General features: G+C 47.2%; 2 protein-coding genes across 2 annotated transcripts in view; both read right to left on the reverse strand.

Annotated features, from left to right (window-relative positions):
- The window catches only part of LOC135392378 (uncharacterized), a 322,651-nt gene that overhangs the window by 156,507 nt on the left and 138,778 nt on the right, over positions 1-27,366 (reverse strand). Inside the window, exon 10 of the mRNA XM_064623094.1 lies at positions 20,492-20,730. Coding sequence (XP_064479164.1) covers positions 20,492-20,730 — 239 coding nt within the window. The remainder of the gene's footprint in view (positions 1-20,491; positions 20,731-27,366) is intronic.
- LOC135393050 (uncharacterized) lies at positions 23,153-24,886 on the reverse strand. Its single transcript, XM_064623630.1, has 3 exons — positions 24,618-24,886; positions 24,361-24,558; positions 23,153-24,228 (listed from the first exon to the last, which is right to left on the reverse strand). Exons 1-3 carry the CDS (start codon positions 24,720-24,722, stop codon positions 23,497-23,499), a joined length of 1,035 nt encoding a protein of 344 aa, XP_064479700.1. The 5' UTR covers positions 24,723-24,886; the 3' UTR covers positions 23,153-23,496.

The following is a 27,366-nucleotide window of genomic DNA, read 5'->3' on the forward strand; positions in this document are numbered from 1 at the left end:
AGAAACCCATGCCCATCTATGCAAGCGTTGGACTGATAGGCAGAGCGTTCTAGCCATCTTCCGGAGAAGGTGTTCCGAAGAATATTTGGCCTAACTCAACATGCAATTGGACAGAAAGGCAAGCCAAATGCAATTGAAGAAGGCAGGTTTCCATACACGCCAACAGTGGAAGATGGCAAGAGTGGAAAAGTGTTTTACCGGAAGTGACGGAAAGGTAAGGTCCTGCATGCTTAGACTGCCAGGTGGCGTTACGCTGAAGAGGCCTATCCAGTTGCTGTTTCCCTTGCAGGTGACCGGTGAACAAAATGACTCCGTCATTTGGGGGGCGGATTTGTTGGCAATTAAAGATTGGAGGACGACGATGAAACGAGGAAGAAGAGGAAGTTAGAGTGGAGCTTTTCTGTTTTTTTTGTTTGTTTTTGTGGGTTGACGATGTGTGAGCTGTTCTAGACTGAACAGGAGGCAGATAAAGTTATGCTGTTCTTTTGACTTTTATTTATCGGTCGTCTCCGTTGCTTAAGGAAGCTTAATCACAACGAGAGGTGACACCAAGTTTCTCGAGGGCAGCAAAAATCTTTCCTTGGCTGCCATGCGTGTCACTATGGCTCTCAGATACAAACTACCCCATTTCAACATTTGTAGGAAGCACAGATTTGTAAATAGCATCTCTTGATTGCACCGCACGTACCCCTCCCCCCCCTATAAAGGATCATAGTGGATACATCTTGTGAAAAGCTACGCAATTCCTGTCCAACAAATAATTTAAACCATATGTTTCATCTGCCAGCATGATAATCCCCTGAAAAGCAATTCTCACTTGGCTGGAACTACCGGTTCTAAAACCTATCCCTAACATGTGTAGCATCAGGGGGGAAAACCAAGGGGCACGGTGGAAAAGACAAACACACATAGGCTGTGTAACAGCTGCTCTTGCTACTAAAATGAACCAAATTAATACAACATGGCTTGACACGAGACGGTGGTGAAAGCTAAGAAATAAAATAGTAAAATATATAATAGTAAAATAGTAAAAAATAAAGTAGTTAAATGTACAATACATAAACACTTGTCATAACATGACAGTTTCCTTCCTGCATTCATACGCTGCCATTCCTCCCACTTTAAGGAAGTACTGTTACTACCATAGCGCGGCATGACATTTTCCTTTGACAAAACTTGAACAGGGTTCCACAGCACAGAATAAAAGTACAGTGAATATAATTTGCGGCTTTCCATTCACGCTTAATGGCCGGAGTAGTAGTGCAGGAAGGCCACTGCTACGTTGCGTTGAGAAACACAGCTTCTTCTTTACCATGTCTAAATGAAATGTACCTGGCCTATGCATAAGTATAATGCAAAACCCCGAGACTAGGGAACACCAACGGACAGACACAACACGAAGTGTCGGGGTTTTACATTATGCATCAACTTCACCAGTTCGCTTGCTTCCTAGCCATCTTTTCAATGTACCTGACCTGATCCAAAGTAACTGTTCTCAGTCTGGAAGACACAAACAGAAAAACACAATACAAGCCACAACATTAAGAGATAGGCAAATGAGATGTGGCGAGCCCCACCTTGGGACAAAGTCAACAAGCAATTCACGAAAAGTCAATGAGCGCCTGAAATGTGACATCCTTGACTGGTAGCAGGAGGGACCATGTTCAATTCCTGGTTGCTAGTAGTGACAGGTGTTTTCATGCATTGTGTGTTGAAGTTTCCATGTGTCTGAGAACATGAACCATTCTCCAACCACTGAATCCTCATGAGGTGATGAGGGCTCGTCATCCCAAACAGGCTCCCTTTCTTGCATGTGTCCTTAGGGGTGCTCAGCACTCCAGAAAATAAAAAAGAATTTAGTGACAAGAAATTGATAGTCATGTTTACTTTATAATGATTTTGCACAACATAAAGAAGGCGGTTGAGTGCGTCCAAATTTTAATGCCAAGACTTTCACGCAGAAGGCTGCACTTCTTCAGGTATAACATCAAGTTAAAAAAAAAGAATATATAGTTCAGGGTGTCGAACCGCAAAAAATACGGGTTCGGTTCGGGTTTGGGTTGGCGTTGCTTGGATTTCGTTCCGGTTCAGTTCCGGTTCGGTCACGCCTAAAAGCGAACGGGTTCACAAACCGGTTCAACGCTTCCATTTTGTATCTCCCATAAAACAGCTTTTATCAGGAAATGCGTGGCTGATAGCTTACTGCTATTGTCTGCATTGACGTTTTTAGTGGTCTGGTACTCCCTTTAGCGAGAGAAAGGAGAAATGGATGAACACTTGCAAATAACGTCAACGCTGATGAAGTGCTGTATTCCTGCTACTTTCTGTTCCCAAAACCTCTTTTTCATACGCGCAGTGCCAGCAAGATACACTTATAGGAAGCCTAATAAGATGGACATCATTCACGGGTGGGCATAAATAAATTGTTTAGTATTTAAATATAAATACAAAATACATCGTTGAAAGGGGTATTTAAATGCTCTTCATAAATACTTTTCAATGTGAGTGTTAAAATACGAAATATAAATACAGTATTTAAATACCGTAACTACTACCATAACATGGCATCCGGATGGCATAGGAAGGTCAGGGATTACAGATATAATGATGATTATAACAACAAATCAGCAAGTAACAATAACATTTATTTGTTAGATTATCATGGCGATTTTAATATTAGAAATTTCTCGAAGACTGCACCCTTTAGGCATTATCTGTTCGGACGCACAATCACATTCGCAAAGGAGAACAGCATCTCCACAGGTGCCGATGAACAAAGGCTTGTACTAAATTTGACGAGGATGCTTCGTACAACAAGGTAATTGGGTAGTCGGGAGCGTTATCCCCAACAGCAGTGCAAAACTCATCTAGAATGGTTGTCGCATGCGCATGCCGGCGGAAACACGGCATAACTGCGCACGAAACTCGCCCGTCTGGTCAAATGCAGGTCAATTTTAGGTTATGAGTCAGTACATTCTGTAAATAGGAGTATTTATACAAGAATAAGTACCCGAAAGTTGGTATTTAAATATAATTATAAATACATTTTTCTAGTCTGAATTTAAATACAAAATATAAATGCATGTATTTATATTTTAAATAGTATTTGAATTACAATGTATTTAAATACTGCCCATTCCTGACAGCATTTTACATAGACGACGGTAGGTGCCGGGACACTGCTTTCGCAGCGCGAATCCATCTGAAACCGTACTGAAGCATGTCAAAAATAAGTCTGACAGCCTTGCTCTGTCCGAGCTCACAGCAGTGTACCAGATAATCCACAACGCAAACGCAATGTGTCACGACACAACTGCACTACCAGTAAGCAGAGCTACATTTACTGTTTAAACCACGACCAATCAAACAGGCACTGTTCTGCGTACGCTCCTTCTCCACTTTTCATGATTCTGACTTCAATTTTTAGTGCTCACGTGTAAAGGGAAATGTTGGGCGCTTGCTTAGTCACATATTCGTCCTATAGAGCTACACAACTGGCCTACTCCATTCCTGCTTCATTCGTCCGCGTGGCGCCTCCTCTGTGAAGAGCAGACGCCGCAGCGCGTGCGTGGGACGCTAGTCGCGGAGCTCACAAAGACAACTGCGTTTCAACATGTTAAAAAAAGAGTCTGAAAGCATACTTACTATACGTCCTCGTTTGACTGCTAAGTGAAAATTTACGAAATCCATGATTCGTCCTAATGTCCAACAAGGACATTAGGACGAATGTGTCCTCGTTCGGGGATTGAGAGGCACTTGAACTCTTATGCTGATTTCTTTTATGTCCGAACGGTTTTGTTGCGAACCGGTTACCTCTATTATTTTTTCCAGTTCTGCTCCGGTTCGGGTTCAACAGTGTCATGAAAATTGCGGTTCGGGTTCGGTTCCGGCAAAAATAACGGTTCGGGTACGGTTTTCGGTTCGGGTTCGACACCCTGGAATATATAACACATGTTGTAAGGTAGAGAGCAGGACGAGCTAGGGTTGGTACAATCATAAAAATAACAATAGAAACAATCGTTCGTGGGTACGACTCCATCAGTTTCAAACAGACAAGGGGTGAGCTGTGTAGCATAACACATGAATGACCACGGTGGCCAGGTGAGTATTTGGCACAAAAGGCATTCACGGGCGACACATTCGGGGAAACAGTGCTACAGTGTTTGTCAACTCATCCCTTGGCGGCTTGAATCTGATGGAGTTGTAACCCCTTTATATATATGTGTTTGTATATTTATTTTTATGTTTGTACCAACCCTAGTTCACTACCTTACAACATGTCTTATATATTCAGGAATTTTGTAAGTTCATGTTAGACCTGAAGAAGCGCAGCCTTCTGCACGAAAGTCTCGTCTCATTAAAACATTAAAATTTAGATGCTTCCAACCGGCTTCTTTCTGTTGTGAATCTCTATCGCGGGATGCTTGCACATTGCTCTTCGACGTTCTATGATTTTGCAGTGGGATTATGGACTTTGGATAAAAAGAACACACAGCACTGCTCAGACATTTTTGCCTAGTGAACAGTATGTGTGCAGTATGCACACTATTTGCAGTATTTGTAGAGAGACTCACTAAAAATGTAATGAATATGTCATTGCCCACAGTAATGCAGCAAGTGAAACGCAAATATTGTAGAATTCAGGTATTTTAGCTTACATGCCAATCAAGTACCACTATCCAGTGTGAAGTTGTGTACAAATAAATAGTTCCCATTCCCGACCATGACCTGTCTGTGGCAGCTAGACACGTGTCAGCAATTTCTTCATGCACCAGATGCAAGCCAGACACTGCTACATTTCCGCCTTCAGCGTGCACCTGTGGTAATTCACAAGTTAGATTATCAATACTGTAATTCATGAAGCTTCCTATTGTTATATCTGAACGTCGACTTAGCTTTTGCTCTCGTTTTTTGCCTTGATCCTCCGTGGCACGTTCAAAACTTGTGTGTCTGGCATCTCGCCTCAGACGATTTCGTGCCGAGGTTCCAAATAGACCTCTCCCTGTTTGTAAACAAATGACGTCATACTATTCGACAGCGCTACCAATTTGGTAGAGTTGACCTAGAGTTGACACGGCTGGTCGCGGTGAAGCGCAAAAGGACGCTCTTTCACTCCCATGTCCACCAATGAATTGCGTCCTTAGACCAATGAATTACATCCTTTTGCGCTTCGCCGCGACCAGCCGGGACAAAAATACGTAAACCGAAACCAATTAATTACTGCAACAAATGACCCGCTTCGGTGGCAGATTTTTCTCTAAAAGGTGTCCACTGAAGGCCCCAAAAGGGGTAGTACCCATTTTAATGCCGAAGGCGCCCTGCTTTAGAAGTTAGCTTTTTTCACGAAACTCATTTGAATTTTTATTTAAATAATGAGCGCCTCCCGCTCATTCACGCGGTGCGCATCTTGTAGGCGGTATTGGACAGATACTTGTGAAAAAGAAAGTTATTCGATTGGTGCACCGGTTCGCAAATTATTTAGCCCGGGGATTTAACTGAGACACCCGGTATATTGGAACGAAAAAACCTGAGACGCCGACCGGACCTCCTTGCTTGACTCTGCTTGAAATCACCCAGTGATAAGAGATTAATATTCGTGCAGCAGCATATTAACAACAAAACGACACCGCGGGGTTGGGCGCACTTATTCGTTATTAGGAATAGGTTCGGTGTGGGTTTCAGGTTTGAACATGATTGCAGTGTGCTAGCAATAGACTGTATACGCTTAGTGTATGCACGTGTGTCAAGCCTTTGAGCCAAGGCGATGCATCTAATAGATCTCTATTCATGCCTGCGAAGAGTGACGAGAAAGTTAATAAAATCTCAAGGAATAACGATTGCTAAAAGGAAAGAAAGAAAGAAAAAGAACCATACAACATGGGCATCACTCCTCAGATTAAAAGCGCTAAAAGCCCCAGTGCAATGCACAAAGAGAAGACAAAACACAGCGCGAGCACTGATCTGAAAAACTCCAGTTCCCAGACTTTGTTGGGTCACGTGACTTCAGATACTGTGCCACCTGCGGTACTGAGACCACAAACTCGAAATATCATATGGATGTAAATGTACATCGGAAGCTGCCCTAAGCGTGCCTTGATTTCAGCAGTCAGTGCGTTACACTGGGGCTGTTGGATGCCATGTCTATGCTGACGGCATACCAAAGACTGTGAACACCATCTGTGAACACACCTGTGATACCATCTTAGGACACGGGTAGGGTAAAGTAGTACGAGTAGGTCAAGTCAAAGCACAGACCGAAGTAAGATTGCGAGCGCTGATTGGTGGGGTTAATGTCACTAGGTTGTCTCATTTTGCCCCAAGGGTCGGGGAAAAGTGAGACGATTGTGACTTGAATTTCACGGTATATTTTTGTGACAGACTTTGTCTACGGCTTTCATGTTTCAGCCGTGCTCGGCTATGCATGTCCTACTAAAACCCACAACAATCTTTATCCCTCGCTGTCGCGTGACCGACGAACCGATCAAACACAGATAAGAAACCGTCATCTACAGGTTTTCCCGGCGATTTTAATCCAAGTGCCAGCTAGATTAATCCCAGGGCCAAACTAATTAGGTCCAGGTGCCATTTAAATTAATCCGAGTGCCATAGAAAATAATCCAGGTGCCACTCAAATTAATCCTATATATGTGCTTGGGATAGTAGACACTTTGCGACATAGGTGGTGCGGTCTGCTACGTGGAACCCAACTTTTTGTGAGTCACGTATGTCAGAGTTGCATGACATGACATATACTCACTGTTGTGGGTTATGGCAACTGCTTGTGACAGCATAGCGTGACCTTCTAGGGCCTCACCGTGTCGCAGCTGTATGGAACGGTGATTTACGATCATTATTGGCTACAAAACCTTTTTGCCATAATTTTGGCGAAACCGCTTATGGCGTGACTTTTTGGGACTTCTTCATGTCAGAGCTGTATGGTATGGTTGTCTAGGACCATTATTGACTACTACTACACCGTTTTGTGAGGACTTTGGTGATGCCGAGTGCGGCGTACCCTTTTGCCACTTCCTCGTGTCGGAGCCATATGGTGTGGTGCCATACAATCATTATTCACAACTACACCATTTTGGGACAATGTTCTGGAGCAGGCTATGACGTGACTTTTTGGGACTTCCTCATGTTAGAGCTGTATGGTATGCTGGTCTACGACTATTATTGACTACTCTACCTTTTTGGGATAATTTTCGTGATGCCATTTCCAGCGTGATGGTACGGTGGTTTACGAGCATAACTGATAATTGCGCCATTTTCGAACGACTTTTGTGATACGGGGTGTGGCGTGACTGTTTGTGATTTCGTCATGTCACACCTGTGTGGCGCGGTTATATACCACCATTATTGACTACTACACCTTTTTGGGATAATTTTCGTAAAGCTGGCTACGGCGTGGCTTTCTGGGACTTTGTCATGTCGGACCTGTATGATATCGTGGTTTGTGACCATATTGACTGCTACACCTTTTTGGGATGATTTTCGTAATGCTGGTTAAGGAGTGACTTTTTGTGTCTTCCTCATGTCGGAGCTGTATGGTAATGTGGTTTATGACCATCATTGACTGCTACACCTTTGTGGGACAATTTTCGTAATGCTGGTTACAGCGTGACTTTTTGGGACTTCCTTTTGTCGAAGCTTTATGGTATGGTGGTTTATCACCATTATTGACTATTACACCTTTTTGGGAGAATTTCCGTATTGCTGACTACGGCGTGACGCCTTGGGTCTTCGTCATGCCGGAGCTGTATGATATGGTGAATTACGACCATCAATGACTGCTACACCTTTTTGGGACAATTTTCGTAATGCTTGTTATGCCGCAATTTTTTGTGATTTCTTCATGTCGGCGCTGCATGGTATGGTGGTTTACGGCGATTATTGACTACTATACCCTTTTGGGAGAATTTTCGTAAAGCTGGCTATGGAGTGACTTTTCGGGACTTCCTCATGTCGAAGCTGTATATGATGAGTTACGACCATCATTGACTACTGCGCCTTTTTGGGACAATTCTCGTATCGCTGGTTACGGCGTGACTCTTTTTGACTTCCTCGTGTCGGAGCTGCATGATATTGTGGTTTACGACCATTATTGACTAATGCACTATTTGGGACAATTTCGTAAAGCTGGTTGCTGGTCGGTATGCTTGCTAAAAGGTGTCTGTAGAAAGAGCTGGTTATATGTGACTGCCTCTTCAGCTAGCCGGTGAAGGGAGGACACCGTAACCAGCATTACGAAAGTTGTCCAAAAAGGTGTAGCAGTCAGTAATGGTCATAAACCACAATATCATACAACTCCGACACGAGGAAGCCACAAAAAGTCACGCCGTAGCCAGCATTACGAAAATTGTCCCAAAAAGGTGTATTAGTCAAAAATGGTTGTAAATAACCGCGCCACACAGGTGTGACATGACGAAATCCCAAACAGTCACCCCACACCTCGTATCACAAAAGTCGTTCCAGAATGGCGCAATTATCAGTTATGGTCGTAAACGAACATACCATCACACCGAAAATGGCATCACGAAAATTGTCCCAAAAGGTAGAGTAGTCAATAATAGTCGTAGACCAGCCTGCCATACGGCTCTAACATGAGGAAGTCCCAAAAAGTCACGCCATTGCCTGCTCCGGAACATTGTCCCGAAAAGGTGTAGTTGTGAATAATGATTATAAGGCACTACACCATACGGCTCCGACATGAAGAAGTGGCAAAAAGTCACGCCGCACTCGGGATCACCAAAGTTGCCCCAAATCGGCGTAGTAGTAGTCGATAATGGTCCTAAACAACCATGTCATGGAGCTCTGACATGAGGAAGTTCCAAAAAGTCACGCCATAACCGCCTTCACCAAAATTGTGGCAAAACGGTTTTGTAGTCAATAATTGTCGTAAGTCACCATTCCATGCAGCAGCGACATGGTGAAGTCCTAAAAGGTCAGGCCATACTCGGCATGACGAAAGTTGTCGCAAACAGTTGCCATAGCCCACAATAGTGGGTATGTGTCATGTCATGCAACTCTGACATACGTGAGTCGCAAAAAGTTGGGTTCCGCGTAGTTGACCCTACCACCTTTGTCGCAAAGTGTCGACCATCCCAAGCATTTGTATAGGATTAATTTGAGTGGCACCTGGATTATTTTGTATGGCACTCGCATTAATTTAGCTGGCACTTGGATTAAAATCGCCGGGAAAACCTGTAGTAGGACGAGAGGGTTTCCAAAGAACGTGAAGGCGTGTGCATTGCCTCCAAGGTCGCTCCCTCTCCTGTTATCAGGTATTGATGTATAGACTTAAATATCGAGCTTAAAGAACAATCCCTCCCTATATCAAGAACATTTTCAGATACCCCGACGATTATCTTGTTGTTGCTGGATGCGGGAAATATACGACAGAGAAGGCGGCATTCTTTACTTTTATTTTCTTGCTAAAGTCGGTCTGAATCTTAAGTTCGGCGTCGAGAAGAGTCGTGGAGGGCAGGTACAATTTTGGATTCACTGTTGATAGACATGAGAGCACATTCTTGCTGGAGGTGTCAACAAAGGCCTAAGGAACCTACCCATTCCTTTTGTTCGACACAGTCGTGAAAAAAGTTATCGTCAAAACAGCTACCAAAGCATCCATGGCTCGTTCCTGTTCTCATGAAATGGACGAGAGTTTTTAAATGCTGCTAAAAAGGTTCTACAACTCAGGTTACCACATCACCTCTTGCCTAATGTTTGCCCGAGTCTACTGAAACAAGCGATAAAACCCCAGTGTTGCCAAGAAGATCATGAAAAGCACTAAGGGGTGGCTGCCATCAGGATTGTTAGATCAAAATCCTGAAAAATCCCCAACGCGTCCTGGGTGCGTAGTGGTAAGTAGCAAATTTTCCTTCTAATTATGTAGCGAATGTTATGCAGGCAGCATATCATATTGAATTAGCTGAGCTCCTTCAAGGTAATTGTACCAGGAATGTGCCATAAACTGCCATTTGAACTACAGCATGTGTGATACATTGTGATGAACTAGAAGTAAAATATTCCGGTTGAAGTTCTTCAAGTCCACGACATTTTCGGAAAGAATAATATGACCGGGGTCCTGGATATGTCTAGGCTGTGAATAGATAGAACGAAACATAACTAGCTTAATGTTACAGCCCAACGAAGAAGTTGTGATGAATCGTGTAATGATATTTCGTGTCTGTATGTCTACGTCATGATCATGAGCGACACCACATTGCTTCGTCGGCGGGTTAATTGTACCTGCACGATCGAGGGTTCTTGAAAAGGTTAAAAATTGGCTGTACTTTTTGGCGCACTGCCAAACGCGTATGAAATGCGATAGCATTACCAGCATTGGAGTAGCAGTGGTGTAGTAGTGAAGGATGACGACTCCATCTTGGATGCGGAAGAAGTATACTTTCGGGATTTTTAGCAGACCGGCAACACCATATGGAAACGACACGATAGAGGAAACTGCCAAATCAAAACGTGATCAGCAACCTGATGTAAGCCTAGCATATTCTTCAAAGCTTTGTCGTTGACAACTTCTGATCTGCTAAAACTCGAGATTCATTCTCACAGTGGGGGGAGGGGGTATGTTTATTTGGAAAAAAGAAAGGAAAGGTTGCGGACAATGTGTCCATGCACTGTAGTCCATGCACTTCTCGCGAACTCTCGCGTCTATCGTGGTGCTGTTGCGTGTGGTCGGCCCATTCATATCACCCACAATGTCCAGATTGAACGTCCCTTACATACAGCCGAAAAACAATTGCCGTCCCTGACGTTAATACTAAAAGGGAACTAAACAGCTCAAAGAACATTCTCTAATTATTATGCTGCATGAAAGAACGTGGATCACGATATCCAAATATGGAATTCATTTACTTCGAGCGAGCGTCTTTACCATGAAACAATGCCATTCTAAGAGCATAATCCGCGTGAGTCTCTCCTTCAACCATGGAACCGGAACACGTTCCAACGTATAGCAACACCGCATTCCAGGCGCTGGAGGTGGGGGATGTTGCTCTCCTAGCGAATGACGTGCACCACTGAGGGCAAGCTGCAGCCCGCGAAGGAACCGGTTGCGGGAGCATCGCGGTGACCTCGCGGAGAGATACAGCACCGAAAACATCGTGCGCAAAGGAAATGGAACATTGTGGGCTTTTGGTACCGTTTGATCTGACTACCTTGGGATTGACAAGTGGATTGACTGACCTGATTGTTTAGAATTGGCATGACTTCCCGATATGTCAACAAAATCAATGTATGAGCGCCCCGCATTTTGAATGGTTGATTGTCCACGACGTGAAAATGACGTGTGGCTATTGTCGCAGGGGCATCCCAAAGCGGGGCATGAGCGCGAAAGAGTGCAGTGAATATTCGGTCGGGTCAGAGCCATTACTTACTTTTTTGCGACAACAATTTTTTGAAAACGTTCACTGTAGGCAACGAATCAGACTGTATTAGACAAAAGTGTACCTTGTATACCTGTTTATTGCCCCTTTAAAGTCCCCCCACACAATGAGCGGCACGTCGGTACAGTGCGCCGTCTTTACCACGGGATATTTTAGATGCGTTTTAGTTCACAGCAGTATAGATTCCAAGTGAGGAAGAGTTTGATGTTGTCTCGTGAAACGTTTGGCGAGAGGTAGACAGCGACAATGATGGTTCTACGACAATTCATAGCGCTCTCGATTGCACAGATGTCTCCCGCTTCTCGCATCGTTTTGATGGGTAGATGCAGTGGAGTAGACACACTTTTCCCTTGCATGGCGTAAGGTGCGACACCAGCCGGTCTGTTCTCTTGGCGGAACGACATGCACCTTCATCTGCCTATCTCACACGGATCATCAGTCCTCGTTTCCGTCAACCCAGGCACGTGCACCTTCGTACAAGAATGTTCTAAAGTTAGTTCCTAGTTCCAAAAGTAGTTACCTGAATGTTCATTCTGCGTGCCCGCAAAATATGAACGTTCGCTATGGCCATGCTTAGAGTTACGATCATGCCAGAAGCGCTTGTTTTCGCCATCTTCGACCGACTCGAGAAACTTCTCTGCGCGTCGCGTAACGGTATCGGGATTCTGGTGCACGAGGCTTCGAAACTCGTCGCGTAGGTGTTTGTCTGTGTTGCGCTTGGTGTGATAGAACATCAAGTCTCCGTCGACATTAGTTATGGACTGGCCCGCGAGGCTAGTCACTCGCGACATGGCAACATTGACGAGGTGTTGCGTTTGTGACTTGCTATAGGAATACACTACCTTGTTGTAGATCGTGCCTTGCAATTCATGAAAGGTCATAGCGTCGGCTAGACGAGAGGGACGTCAATGCGTTTGGAGGCGACCCCCCCCCCCCCCCCCCATAATTTCTCTTTTGATCGTTCCCAGGTTGATGGGAACCCTGTCCGGACTGAGACAAGGGTTCATGGCACTTCGCGAGGCGGTCTTAATTTTAGCGGTGTTACACTTTACTTCACGAAGAAACCGGAGCGGACGATGCGACCTACTTCATCGTTCTCGATGAATTTGAGAGTCTCCATCGAACCGCTAACGATGCGTTCGTGCACATCGACATTTGACGTGATCACGTCGTTTACACTGCTCCGTGGTGTCGGACGATATTGACGACATAACGAAATGCACTAAAAGACATAGGTAGTTTCAGCAGGTCGCAAGTGCCCTACGAAAACGATACAATAAAGGAAGCTGTCAAAACAAAGATCCATAGCAGGATGCCAGTCGCTTCTAAGAAATAAGGGCTTGTTGAGTCTTAGGAACCGCTATCATGAAGACCTTCCAACCTGCTAAATCCCCGCCCACCCGTTTCTTATCAGCTGAGGGGGAGGTAACATATCACGAGAGTTCTCTTCTCCACTGAAGCTACACTACCGAGGCCTAAAAGTGCGTTAAAGAAATGCTGTCGCATTTCAAATCGCATTGACTATTCTGCTGATGTCGTGCACATCGGAAAGATCGTCCCCCTGCTTCCGTCGCATAACCATATTTGAGAACAACAATGTGCCAAGCTCGACTGAGCCATATGCCGCTTCTGCACGGCCAGAAACAGCTCGCCCGCATATTACACCTTGATGCGATTGCAGACAAGTTCATAGGACGGTCCGCAGTGCGAAGGGACACATTTTTCACCACGGCGTGGCGTAGGAATAGGTGACCGGTACTTTATAAGAGTCCATGGCACAAAACCAAATGACACACAAGCACGCACGCTCACACACACACGCGGGCGCACACACATGCACAACAAGCATACACACAAACTCTCATATGCGCGCACACACACAAAGTCACGCATAAACACACACACATACACACACACGCTAACACATACACTCAAGCTCAGACATCGACACACACGCTCGCTCACGCACACGAGTGCGCATGCACTCTCACCCACACACTCGCCCAAAGCACCGCCGAAACAGTTGTGAGTTTTAGTGCATCGTACGCTATCGCTCTGCTGTGCGCAGTGCACGAAGATCTCTTTATGGTTTGCGCGTGCGCAGACCATAAAGCTAGCAGCATAAACCACCAACGCTGTTTCTTGGGTACTCAAAGGCGACAGCGTACGGTACACTAAAACTCTCTAAGGACTCACGGTTATGCCACAATGGAATGCAACGTTATACGCAAGGGAATGCAACGGGCGCATGCAGGTTGAAACATGCAAATAGCTCGACTCGATGGTCCGATTTGTGCGGCTTTGCACAGTTGGCGCACATGCGTCAGCAGATGCGCTACTCTTCCGGGCAAGTCCGGAAACGTGTCGCGCGTTCCGTAGTCGTGTTAGCGCTGCGTTGGGCTGTACTGTGTGTGTCATTCCGCGCAAGATGGGATCATGGTAAAGGGACAAAACCGGGGGGGGGGGACCTAATGGTAAGGCATTTCTGTCTCATGAATCCCTTTGATCGCTCTAAATTTTTCGTTTCTTTCTGGTCGCTGACGGAATGCGAGCGAAAGTGCATGCGGTGACATGAAGGAAGGCGGAAAGATGCGGTTGCTTTGGCGACGCAATACAACATGCGGTGGAGATTTTTTTAAAAATAATATATGTTTTGTTGTTTTAAACTTCTTGTAGTGCAGTTGTGTGATACAGATCGTCAAGTTTGCATGCCTCACCACTCGGAGGGGGGGGGGGGGAGGGCAAGCTCCCGACCCTACGGTTCTGCGCACTGCGCAAGCTCTCTTTATGTTTTGCGCGTGCGCAGAACCACCAACGCTGTCCCTTACGTACACAAGCGCGCTAGCGTGCGATGCACCAAAACCCTCTATTATAACATCACCTCCCCAACCGTTTCCTACGACGCACTACTGATAATGTCCCGAGAAGGCCAACAGAAACACTGGTAAGGCTGCGTTTCAGTTATAAAATAGCTTATTTATATGCACATAAGAGCATAATGCATGAACAGTCAGAAATGTTATGCCCCGCAGGATTTTCAGAAGCCCTTTGACCACCTTCCCCATGTGCTTTAACGATTCATCGCTTACTCTGACAGCGGTGCTTCATTATATCAATGCCCAAACTATATGGAGAAAACAGAGGTTTTCGCAGGTAATCGAACAGGTTGCAATGTGTGCAGCAGCAGGTTGTAGCGTCTCTGCAGCTATCGTCATCCGCTACCGTCATGCGTCATGGCCACGGCCGGCGCGAGAAATAAATCATTCCTTTCACTGATCGCCTACGATGAAGGTTGTCTAGTTCCTTCATACTGGTGATCCGAACGTTCCGTGTAGCCAGCTGATCATGGAGAACAACGCCTCACCCGGCATTCCTTCTCGTTGTCCTCCTGCCGCTCTTACCGTTCCAGCCCTTCAGGCGAAAATTTCATCGTGAAAATTCAGAGAGAATTCAGAGTGAAAATTCAGTGAAAATTCCATCGTCCTGGCCAGCCGACCCAGCGCTTTGGTTCGCCAACATTGAAGCCGAGTTTGCTTTGCGGGGTAATCATTGCACAGCTAACCAGGTTCTATCATGCGGTCGGCGCGGTCGGGCCTAGCGAAGCGGCGTTATCTTAAGCCAGCGTTAACCAGAAGAACCACGGCTTCCGAGCAAGAACGGCTGCGTTAGCTCCTTGCAGCGGAGGTCCTCGGGGATCGTAAAACATGCGCCGTAAAAAACGCCGTCAATGCCGACGTCGCGCCTCATCGCCCCGTAACCCGACCGTCGATCCTAGCCATTGTTGGTATCATCAGACCTTTGGCGACCGAGCACGGAATTGCACGCCACCGTGTTCCCACCCGGGAAACGGAAATCTCAACCGCCATTGAGGGCGAACGCTGTTGACGGTCCCCGAAGTCGTCCTTGTCCCTTCTATGTTACTAACCGCACAAGCGTCGTACGCTTCTTAATTGTACGCTTCTTAGTTGATACCGGCGCCGAAGTCAGTGTCATCCCCGCATCCGCTACTGAGCGGAAGAGACGTCCGTTTACAAACTCAGTACAAGCCGTCAACGCTACCTCCATCTCATCCTCTGGCGAAACGCTTGTGACACTATCCCTTGGTCTCCGGCACGTTTTCCGCTGAATTTTTGTTATTGCCGACGTCCCTCACGCCATTATTCGAGCAGACTTTGTGGCCCATGAACGTAAAAAAAAAAAAAAACGGGCATGATGAACTAGCCCTGGGAACGGGACAGAGAGAAGAGACGACAGGACAGGTGCGGCTAATACGTCATCCACGCGCTCATCATCCTTCGCCTTGTCCTACATTTTTAGTACGTTTACTTCGTTATCAAACGAAGTGATAGAAGCATGGCTTACACACTGTTGCTCGTGTTTTCTTATTTCGGATGCCTCCATTATTTCTCCGGTACGCTGATCAGAAGAACGACCTTTTATGCTCGTCTCCGGGAATCTTGGAGAACAGCCACACGTGCTACAATGCACAGACAAGTGACCAGACGGGGTACCCTCCGGGTAGCAGCATGCTTCCTTATCCTAATGTTTAAACACCCATTCTGTCTTTCAACATTTCAGAAACATTTTCTGGCCCATTTAGGTCTTCTGGTTGACTTGACCCGGAAAAGGCTCGTCGACACCACCACCAACCTCGTCGTCCAAGGCATTAGCTTCGTCTCGCCTACCTTCAGCTCTACCGTGCGCCGCATCCTGCCGCACTCAGGGTTCGCCACCTGCAAGAGTCACTCGCTCAACCTCCGGACTGGAAACGACCTGTGCAACACGACGCGCTTCATTATATCGAGACCCGTGGTCCGCCAGTGCATGTCCGGCCCCGTAGGCTTGCCCCAGAGACTCGCAAAGTCGCTCGCCAAGAATTCGAGCACATGCTTGACCTCGGCATTATCCAATCATCATTTAGCAGCTGGTCGATGGCTCTCTACGTGGTGCCGAAGAAGACCGGTGACTGGCAATCATGTAGTGATTACGGAGCTCTGGAACGAGCCAGCGCGACACCTGAAGAGCATGTCACTCACCTCCGCGCCCTCTTCACTCGCCCCTCGCCAGACTTTGGCTTGGTGATCAACGCGGCGAAGAGTGAATTCGGCGTTGCAAAGTTGGATTTTCTGGGCCGCCGCAACACCAGCTGCGGCGTCGCTCCCCTGCCCTCAAAAGTCCAAGCCAGCAAGGAGGACTTTCCCCAACCATCTTCCGCCCGGAAGGTACGCGAGTTCTTGGGACTTAATAACTTTTACCGGCGCTTCATCCCCGGCTGTGCCTGTGTACTCCTTCCCTTGGAGGCCCTGTTGACGTCCTGTAAACATCGCGCTGACCTTCCCGCGTGGTTGCCGTCCGCCTTGGACGCCTTCGAGAACGCCAATTGTATACACTCTGATGTGACGATGTTTGCTCACCTCGTACACGACGCCGGTATAAGCCTGATGGTCGACGCTTCGTCGACGGGTGTCGGAGTGGTGCTACAGCAGCCCCTTTCATTCTTTTCCCGCAAGCTCAAGGACAGGGAACACCGCCACAGTACCTTCTCACGCGAGGCGAGCTTCTTGGGGTGTTCCGCGCAGTGAAACATTTCCGACATTCCTTGGGGGTCGAAGTTTCACGATTTTTACTCAGCAGGAGCCGCTGACCTTTGCGCTCATGTCATCCGGAAGCCACTTTACTCCCTGAGAGATTCGCAGGCTCGCATATATTTCCGAATTTACCACCGACATCCGTCATGTGAGCGGTTGGAACAACACCGTAGCGGACGCACTTAGCAGCATCGGTATCTGGTCCCCCAGCAACCCTCCTTCAGATAGCCTGCACTTCTCCTTGGACACCTTGGCGGAATTGCAACGTGCTGACGCTGAATTAGCACGGCTTCGTCTTGACGTCGGTTCCACTCTGCTCCTTGAGGACGTGCTCCTTCCCGGCGCCGCCCAGACACTCGTCTGCAATGTTTCCCTGAGGCAGCCACGGCCATTCGTCCCAGCTGCTCTGCGCCGCCAAATTTTTGACGCGTTCCATACCCTTGCTCACTCCGGCATCCGTGCAAACCAAAAACCCATTTCATCGAGCTACGTCTGACCTCGTATGAAAGCGCAAGTGAAGCACTGGACTCGTTGCTGGGCGGTTTCACGTCATTTCAGGTAGGGAGGTCCCATCGACCTCCTGGATTTTTATTACTTTTTATATTTAGAAGCTCTTCGTACATGATGATCAACAGCGGTAAAATGAATAATTTCTACCGAATAGTTTTCGTGCACAAAATTGAGAAAATCCGCCCTTGAATTCCAGTGTTTCTGATTTGCCGTGTTTGCCGCGTATATCTCTCGGGTTTTAAAATATATTGTAGTGAGAGTTTCCTGTGCTTTAGTATGCCTACAGGCCAGCAGCCCGAGCGCAAGTTTTGGCGCGCAGGTGCAACGCTCTGTGCTATAAAGAATGGCGAACATGCTATCTCGCGAAGTTTTGTTCCAACTTCTATGTGTGATTTTTCTGGCTGTACGAGGGTGGTTCCATAAGTTTCCGGCCCGACCAACTTTTAATAGTCATAGACACGAAACAAGTGTAGCACTTTTCGACAAAGTCACCCTTAACTTCGATGCACTTTGGACACCTTTCAACCAGCATTCTTATACCCTTGAAAAAATAGTCCGAAGTTTTGTCCGCAAAATGCTGGAAAACTGCCTCTTGCACTTCACTGTCGTTTTGAAATCTCCGTCCTCTGAGATCCCTCTTCAAGTTTGAGAACAGGAAATATTTCTTCGAAGTCGCACTCTTTCAGTGCAGCCTTGGCAACAGACGCCGTGTGGACGGGGGCATTGTCCTGGAGCAACCGCACACCTCGACTCAACCTGCCGCGCCTCTTTTCCTTGATGGCGTCTCGCAGTCGGTGCAGGAGTGAAGCATAATAAGTCGCATTCACTGTGGTGTTCCTCTCTTTGAAGTCGATGAGGAGGATCCCGTGACAATCCCAAAATATTGTTGCCATGATCTTCTTTGTGGATTGTGTGACCTTTGCTTTTCTTGGGGGTGCTTCTCCTGGTTTGCGCCATTCCATCGACTCCTTTTTCGAAAGGGGATCATAGTAGAGCACCGTAGTCTCATCCCCTGTGACAATTGACTTCAATATTTCTTCTTCGTTCTCTTGACAGAGCTCCAAAAACTCTCTGGCATAGACGACGCGCCGTTGCTTTTGAACTGACGACTGAAGTCGTGGCACCCATCTCGCAATGACCTTTTTCATGTGAAGGCCCTCGACGATGATGCGAACAACGGTTGTTTTGGAAAGCCCCAGCCTTTCTGAGATTTCCTTCACCTTCAGACGCCTGTCGCTCAGCACATCCTCCTCGACAAGAGACAAATTTTCTTGTGCCACCACTTCCACTGGACGACCATCGCGTGGATCATCTTCAAAGGACTCTCGCCCCAGTCGAAACTACTTAGCACAGTCTTTTACCGTTGTGTACGACGCAGAGGCTTCCCTGCACACGTTGTCCAGTCGCGCTTTAATTTCTTTAGGCGAAAGTCCCTCTTTTGTCAAGAATTTTATCACAGCGCGGTACTCGATTTTTTTTTTCATTTTAACTGAAGAGTGCACTCTGGCTGTTTGAAATGCCGCTCTCCAACCGACAAAAGCATGGAGAGGGTTGAGGGTGGTGCTCCGGCCCTCCAACAGATGGCGCCACGCATCCTTAATCGCATTTTCAAATTCGCGCGCATTTTCTACCTCGGGCCGGAAACTTATGGAACCACCCTCGTAGATGTCTTTCATTACCATACTTGGTATAAGTTCACTCAGCCTTTAATGCTCTTTCATCTGATACATCTGTCGTGCGTATTCCTCCTACAGGTATCTGCTGAAACAGGCAAATGTTTAGGCATATTTCGAAAAAACAAGGATTTTGCGTGTGCTTTTCTCAAAAAGGCCCCTTTTGATATCATTTATACTTTGCCAGGACATGGCCCGATGTTAGATTTTTCATCTGACGTAAAAAAGTGCTGCTTCAAAAGCGTACACTGGCGATTAGCACGTCAAAATGCGACCCTACTCGGTTTTGTTGTTACTCGGTGTGCGTGCGTGTCGGAGCCCGGCTGCCTGTACCACCGGATGGCGGATCTCTGTCGACGTCGTCTCTGGCGTCCAACGGGATCGTCGAGGGTTTTCACCGCAATCTGAAGACTGCCACCAAAGCTCGCGCCAACCCGTCCGCCTGGGTTGAGGCCCTAGCCATAATTCTTCTCGGCTTCCGCTCCGTCTACAAGTCCGACCTGAAATGCACTACCTCGGAGCTTGTCTTTGGCACGACTCTACGGCTACCCGGTAAACTGCTCACTCCGGCAACAGACCTCAACACCCCCGATCCGTGTGACTGCGTTGGCCGCCTCCGTGCAGTTTTCGACACCATCCGGCCAGTCCCATCCCGCACGCCGCCGTCCTCCAAGGTCTACGTTAGTCAAGATGTTCAGACTTGTACACACGTCTTCGTCCATGTTGATGGAGTGCGCAAACCGCTTCAGCCACCCTACACCGGCCCCCAGTTAGACCCCACCCGCTCCCCCAAATTCTTCACCCTATCCCTCAACGGCAGGCAAGACCAAGTCTGCTTGGATAGACTCAAGCCCGCTTACATCGACTCCCCTTCCTCTTCCCCTCATGCGACACTCGCGAGTCCCCCTACCTCTGTGCCTCCCGTGCGCCCCCCCCCCCCCATCAGGGTCGTCGACACCGTCTGGACCTCGTCGTTCCGTCCATTGGGCTCCGGTCCTGCGCAACTTCCTCTCGAACGCTTCGCCTACTCACTACAGGGGGTGGGGGGCAACTGTAACGCAGAACGGCTCTGCAGCCGTCGATATCCGCTACCGTCATGCGCCGGTGCAGAGACACGGCCGGCGCGGGAGATAAATCATTCCTTTCACTGATCGCATTCCATGAAGGTTGTCTACTTCCTTCAAGGTATTTTGTACAACGCATGTCAAAAAAAAAAAAAAGAACTATAGAGGATTAAACGGAGGATTAGAGGATATCAACAAGCGTTCCAATACTATAACATAGAAAATGGAGTATACAGGGCCGACCTACTTGCCTTGAGAACTTTGCGGTATAGGTCAATGCGCCCAGGGTCAAGAAGCTGGTGTAAGAAAGCTATACCATGCAAGCGATAAGCAGCCAACCAGTCGATAGCCTTGGTCGTGAAATCGAGGCGGTCTGTGGTACCCTGCAATGCTACCGACCACGCACCCTGCTCAAAGGATTCCTCACGGACTCCCACGAGGAAATATTTGTGTGGGAACTGTCTCCGGACGCGGAGAAAGTTGCTGAACGCTGAAAGAGGAAAATCACATCTCCTGATTCTTTTGTAAAATATCAGTGGTTATTTACGTTTCACTTCGCAACTTCTCACTTCGCACTTTACGACACTTTTCACAGTTGTTTGGGAATCACGGAATAACTTTACGACGTGCATGAAAGCTAGTAGACTTAGAGGTGAGGGGTAGCCGGTACAGGCCAGTATGGAAAGCAGAAGTCAGCAACAGCCAGAACCGGTCGGGCTGCGAGCCAGACGGAAAGACTTCTGATTGGAGGATTGAGGGAGCAATCGCTGTACTCTCATTGGTCGTGCGCCCAGTGTTGTGTGAATTTAGCTATACTAAGGGCTCTATGGGGAGTTGGTGAGAGCTGGTGCAGGCTCCCACTTGTCAGCTGCACGGCCGGCGGGGTGTTGAAGCTATATTGCGCGTTCAGGAAAGTTAGGAACTTAGAGAATTTCTTTTCCGAAGCTAACCTGACGAAGGGAACGCGTCTTCGATCCCATGTTTACGGAGTTGAACAGGAGATATCATCGGATAGGTTGGCGGTTCAAGGCAAATGCGTGTCGCAGGTGAAAGACAGCGTGGTGTACGACATACGCATACTAGTAAGTGGCACATTTCCCTTGTACTATATTTTATAGGTTCGTGTGTAATCTGTAAATTAGTACCCTGTATGCACTTTTTGTAGCCTGCTAATGACCTGTTTCTTCCTTTTTTTTGTCTGCGTGTAGCTGGATACCGCGACACAGGCGATCGCGTCTGCTAACTGCACTTGCAAAGCGGGTATCGCTGGCAAATGTAAACACGTGGCCGCGCTCTGCGTATACGTGAACACCGCAGAAGACATATCGTGCACAGCCCGATGGGGAAAACCGTCGGGAAAGCCCCAGCGGCCGCTGGATAGGTCCATCGGCGATCTTTTCCCAGGTAGGCACCCCGCTCCTTGATCGGAATGCTTCTCAAGTTGCATTTATGATCATTAGTGAGGCTACCTGTTTCATTAACTTCAAGGATGCCGTTGTTGCTTCTTAACGCATACTGTTATCGCTTGCAGCTGGTCCTAGCGCAGGCAACTGCCCGCGACCAAAGCCACTGCATGTTGTCCTCCGAGGTTATCCCGATTTCAACTGCACAATAGCAGGTGTTCTAAAATCAATGCAGAAGTAGGAAGTGGAGCGAGCTTGCAAGACAGTGCTGACTAATACAGTCAACCAGGTACATGAAGGCATTGAAGAGGAGGCCCTGTCTCAAGCCCTGAGTAGAATGGAAACTAGAGCAACTGTGTGGAGGTTCATGGAGAGAAAGGAATTGGCTGGTCCACTGCATACTGTGCTGGTTCACAAAAACTTTGTCGGTGAACTGGATCAGCAGCAGCTGCAATTTTACAAAAAAACAGTTGAACTCCAGGTGGCTACTCGAGGACAGGCACAGAATCCACGGTAAAATTTCGAGCTAATTATCTTAATTGCTGATCGAATGATGGTGCTTCAAGGCACTAATTGGCAAGTACAATATTCTATGTTGCCCCTGATTCTGTGACTTCAGGTGGCACGAGGAACGAAAGCCCATGATCTCCAGCACCAGTGCTCACCAGATAAAGACAAGACAAGGAAACTTCATGGCACTGGCACTCAGAATGGCACAGAACACAAAATTTAGCACAGAAGCAACGCGCTATGGTAAGTTCATGTGTGGGCACTAGGTTTTCTTGTCCTCTTGTAGCCGTTAATACAGGCATCAAGATATGTGATACATCTTAGGTGGTGCAAGTGTGTTTGTTCAGCATTATTCTACTGTGTATAAATAACGCTATCGTCAATAAGGGATCGCCAATGAGGACCATGCCCGAGAAGCCTTTCAGAGTGAATATGGTTCAACAATCCTTCAGGTGCGTTTCAGAGGTTGCCTGTTTTGGAGGATGCAAGGCCAGTGCTTTGAGGATGCCATGTGCATTTGTGCAGCATAATTTATTTGAGGTGACCTGCTTTCCAGACAGGTCTCGTTGTCATGGGAGAGCAGCCGTGGCTGTGCTGCAGTCCGGATGGTCTGCTGAACCTTGATGGAGACAGCATCATCATCGAGATCAAGTGCCCCTACCGATGTAAAGAGATGCCAGTCGTGGACGACGAGACAGGAATGTGCTTCGTGGACTACCTCCATTTCGTAAACGGAGAACTTTGTCTGAAGACTACGCACCCCTACTACACACAGCTGCAATTACAACTTTGCGTCCTCAATTTGACGAGAGCAATTTTCTTTGTATATAGCTCAAAACAAACCAAGTCAATTCTTGTAACCCGGAACGACGCATTTTTAGCAGAGGTGATCCCAAAGTTGGAGTTTTTCTATTTCACCTACTTCTTTGAAGTACTCTCTGAAATTAGGAAGTGAGATGAGAGGCGTCACATTTCAACGTCTGTGATTATTTATTTAAGAGTGGTGCAAGTGCAATAAAATATTTGTGAGAGACTAACAAGCAACTTTTCTATCTTCACATTACTAAGAGGACCAGTGTGAAATACTGCCACAAAAGAAGTACTTCTATACAATAAATGCAACGTCAAATGTGCAATGCACAACCCATTCGCTATCCTCCATAAGATAGTTACGAGTTTATAATTGGGGCTTGGAAATTCACCAGGCATGCAGAGATATGCGTCACCTTTCCCATATGCGGTATAAGTGTGAGTGGCACACGATTGTTGAGGATGTTGAACAATTTCAATCTCTGTATGGTGCGTTCAACATGTACTCTGACCTGAGCAATAACAAAAGTGGTCTACATATCTTCTACAGAAAGTTGTCGCCCTCCCGTGTTAAACGGTGGCATGACAAGCACGGCACCTTTCTCATCAAATGTGGTCTTAATGGCCGGGAATCCCTTGTCACTAAGTACGACGTCTCCCGGCAGCACATGCGCCAGAAACCCAGAGTCACGTGTGATGAAAGAATGAGAATGTCTTCCCCCATACGGCTTAGAAAGAAAGGCAACTGCCCCATTTGGTATGATCCCTACAAGCCACTTCAATGTGTAGCCCCCCTTATAGTGCGAATAGAGGTGATGTTGTTGTTCAGGGTCAGATGGAGTTTCTGTCCTGACCTCTGTACAATCAATTATAAATGTACAGTCTGGATAGTGGCGTTGAAAGCATGGTGGCAGTGTCTCTTTGATTGTCTCACGTGGTGGCACGAAGATCCACTCTCTGGTCACTGCGCTGAGCTGGTCTAATGTTGTGTGGAAGACACGGCATGCTGTCGATTTAGTCACACCAAACAGTGCTGCTATTGCCGTTAAGCTTACTCCAAGCTTCAGTTTCATGAGGAGTATAGCCAGTGTGTCTTCGCGAGAGACATCAGAGGCCCTCTCGCGTTGTTCGGGAAGGAGGTTCAGAAGAATGGAAGACACTGTCATGGTGACACCGCAGAGATCCTGCAGGGCCTTCTCTGAACTGGTGAGCGTTCGAGAGCCTTCAAAGCCGCACTTCCTTTTCCATGATCCAACTGGTGTCACCTTAAAGAAGAAAAAGAGGAACATTTCGTATGGCAGTAATTACACAGGTCACAGAGAAGCACATCTCAGGGCCTGGTCCTTAGCAGAGAGCCGAGGCATGACCTGCAGGCGTAAATTCACTCTGTCACAAACCTGTTCAGCTCCACAGGGATGATTTTCCTCAGTATCACAACGGTCGTGGCTTTCTGAAGTATGTGTGCTTGAAGTTCTGGCAGTATGCTCATCAGCGTGCTCAACCTGGGTTTCACCATGCCGACCGTCACATATCGAGAGAAACAGCTGCAGGACTCCAGGCGTCTCTGTTTCTTTCAACGCTTCTGTCTGTGTTGCCTGCAATAAAAAAAAATGCATTAGTCGTCCTTGCCAGAGCTAGCTAGCACTATATTTACGCGCTGCATCAGCATGTGTTGGTAGCTTTGAAGCCCCAGCTGCAAGGCCAGCAAGGAGAGCAAGTTCAAAATCGTCTTCAGGCATGGGCTGTTCAGTAACATCATCTGCCATTCCCTAGGCACAACTGCTTCTAACACAAGATACACTATCTGGCACTTTGTTCTCCACCGTCATGTTTTCTTTCATCGCCTGGCGCTTTTGCCACCCGCGTTGAACGTACAATATTTTAAGTTCCATAAAAAAGTCACGAACAGCAACTCCCCAGTCAACCACATCTGTCCTACGGATGTCCGGTTATTGTCCCAGAACAAACTGCCTGAATTGATGTCCTATAGATCTCTGTAGGATACCCTTAAAGGATATTTAATGTCCCAAAATTATACAATGAACTACGGACGTCGGATGGACAGAGGACGTCGTATGGGCATCCGTGTCTGTACACTTCGCAGTGAAATGAGATGAGAATTAGTGCTGCGACTTCAAAAGCATTAATCTGGTGTAGCTGGCTGGCAAGTTGGCTTCATTGCTACTTGTGATCCCAAAATGCAGTTCATTGCCGCGACGCATTTTTGACTGGGGTGGGAGATCATGCACGAAATCAAGAGCAGCTCACGGCTGGCAACTGTGGGTGAGGCGGCGGCCGCGGCGGTTGGTTTTGACCAGTGTGCCCGTCGATGACCGTGTCAGCTACACAAGTTGGTACTCGCGCTTGCTTCAGTTGAAGTATCGCTGAAGCAGCAACATGAACGACAGGTAAGCTATGCAAAAACAAAACGGCGAGCACGACGCAGCTCATATTTCTCTTCCGCAACAGGTCAGGGAGCCAGCCGCCATATTGCTGTCTTTAAGTTATCACAACAGTTGGGAACATCAGCTACGGATACGTCAAGCAACAAACTGCGTTCGCTCAAGCGGTTCGGTGATCGAGGTGGGTACTGGGTGCACCTATCCTGTCAGAGTGCCATATATTTCGGATAGCGAAGTGTTTTCTGGTAGTATTTCCTATTTGAACGCACGTGCAGGTCGTGCTTGACGTATTTATATCTGTGTAGGTCTAGAACGACGCATGGAATTAACTGACGGTGACAAAATAAAGCCATGCTCAGTGTTGTGCAATGCTATAGCTAGGATGCTCCAGAAAAATCTTAAACCTGTTCTTCTTTTGCAGTGAGGAAGTGGAAGCTGACTTACACACCAACTACATTCCACCAGACTAAGGGAATGTAGCACTCGCAGATGTGCCGCTTTGAAGTTTGTTATTGTGTAATAAACGTTCTCTGTTCTGTATATGCTTCTCTTTACTGTATAACTATCACAAGTAAATAAAATAAAGAAATAGAATCAAATCATATATTACCCGTAGAACCCAATAAAAACCTGCCACAGTGTCCACAGGATAACCACAGAACAGCCCCCTACACGCCTCAAATTATCCAAAATGTGTCCTCTGTTCGTTGGCCAGGATGTCCTGTTGACCGGTTCGGGCGGTAACATTGAACAAACTATGCTAGTACAATTTCCATCCGTGGGAAGTTTCCCGACGTCCTGCGGACGTCTGGTTATCTGCGGTCGTTACTTCATGGGACATCCTGAGGTTGTATATGGCTCACTGGGTCGATCGTGCCACTCATCAATGTAGTACGTATGGTATTTACGTATATCAAAACATTGTAGTCGTGGTGACTTACATCAAAACGAGCGCTGCCTGTTACATTAAGTTTCTCGTAGCATCTCGTGTTTTCTTCCTGTACACTTCAGGAAAGATAGTTGGCGTGTACGAGGGGCTCGACTGGACGTTGCTCACATGATTTCCAGCGAAGTGGCGACTGCAAATGACGGTCCTCTTGGTTGGTTGCCATGGGGTACCGTCCGGACTTGAAAACAAACAAGGAAAATTGGCAAGTTGTTCAGAGTTGTGGTGTCTGCTTTCGCAGCCGTACTTACTTTACACGACGAACCGCGACTCTCCATGCTTGCCTCCTGTCCTTCTCATACCATTTGCCAGGAAAAGAATGGAATGTCACTGGAGGGCTCAGTCCTACCGTATTCTTCACACTGTTGCTACAGTTTACGACACAGCAGTAAGCCGATCCGGGTCTATGCTGTGATTTCTGAGCTTTCGACATAGGCCAGCGCGTTTGCACATACACGAACAGCCGTAAACGATACGTACCGTCCCGCCAATGTGCTCGAGAGAGGTTTGGACGCAAACCGCCAGGGGAGAAACACGGCGCTGGTATCGCCCCGATAAACTCCAGCCAAACAGGCCTATACGCATAGGACAAAACCAGCGGAACGGGACGGTAAATAACAAGTATTTGCGCGAAAAGGTGCGCGAATCGCAGAGGTCACTGTGCTCCCGTATACGGCAGGTTGCATTGCATTCGGGAGGACAACCCGTATGACATCGCAGGGAGTGGGTAATTCACCAACACCCGATAGTAGGACTAGGGTTGGGATCCCGAAATCCCTTGATTTCGACATAATTTCATGTCCCGAAATCCCGGGATTTCACTAGGTGAAATCCAGGGATTTCGGGATAATACATTTCGACTTTCTTGACGACGTACTAGGCGGTATGGAGTGATTTTTTGTTTCAAGTATCCCGCAAAATGTCATTTGCAATCCGAAACCGAAGCACATGACAAAGATTTTAGCTGCTGTCTCATGTGAACCGCGCAAGCTGTAGCCGAGACCAGCACCCGTGTGGCAAACTCCTACGAAATCAGAAGGCGTCTCCCAGTCCAT

The sequence above is a fragment of the Ornithodoros turicata genome, chromosome 4 (assembly GCF_037126465.1).
Source record: "Ornithodoros turicata isolate Travis chromosome 4, ASM3712646v1, whole genome shotgun sequence".
In the NCBI taxonomy this organism is placed as follows: domain Eukaryota; kingdom Metazoa; phylum Arthropoda; class Arachnida; order Ixodida; family Argasidae; genus Ornithodoros; species Ornithodoros turicata.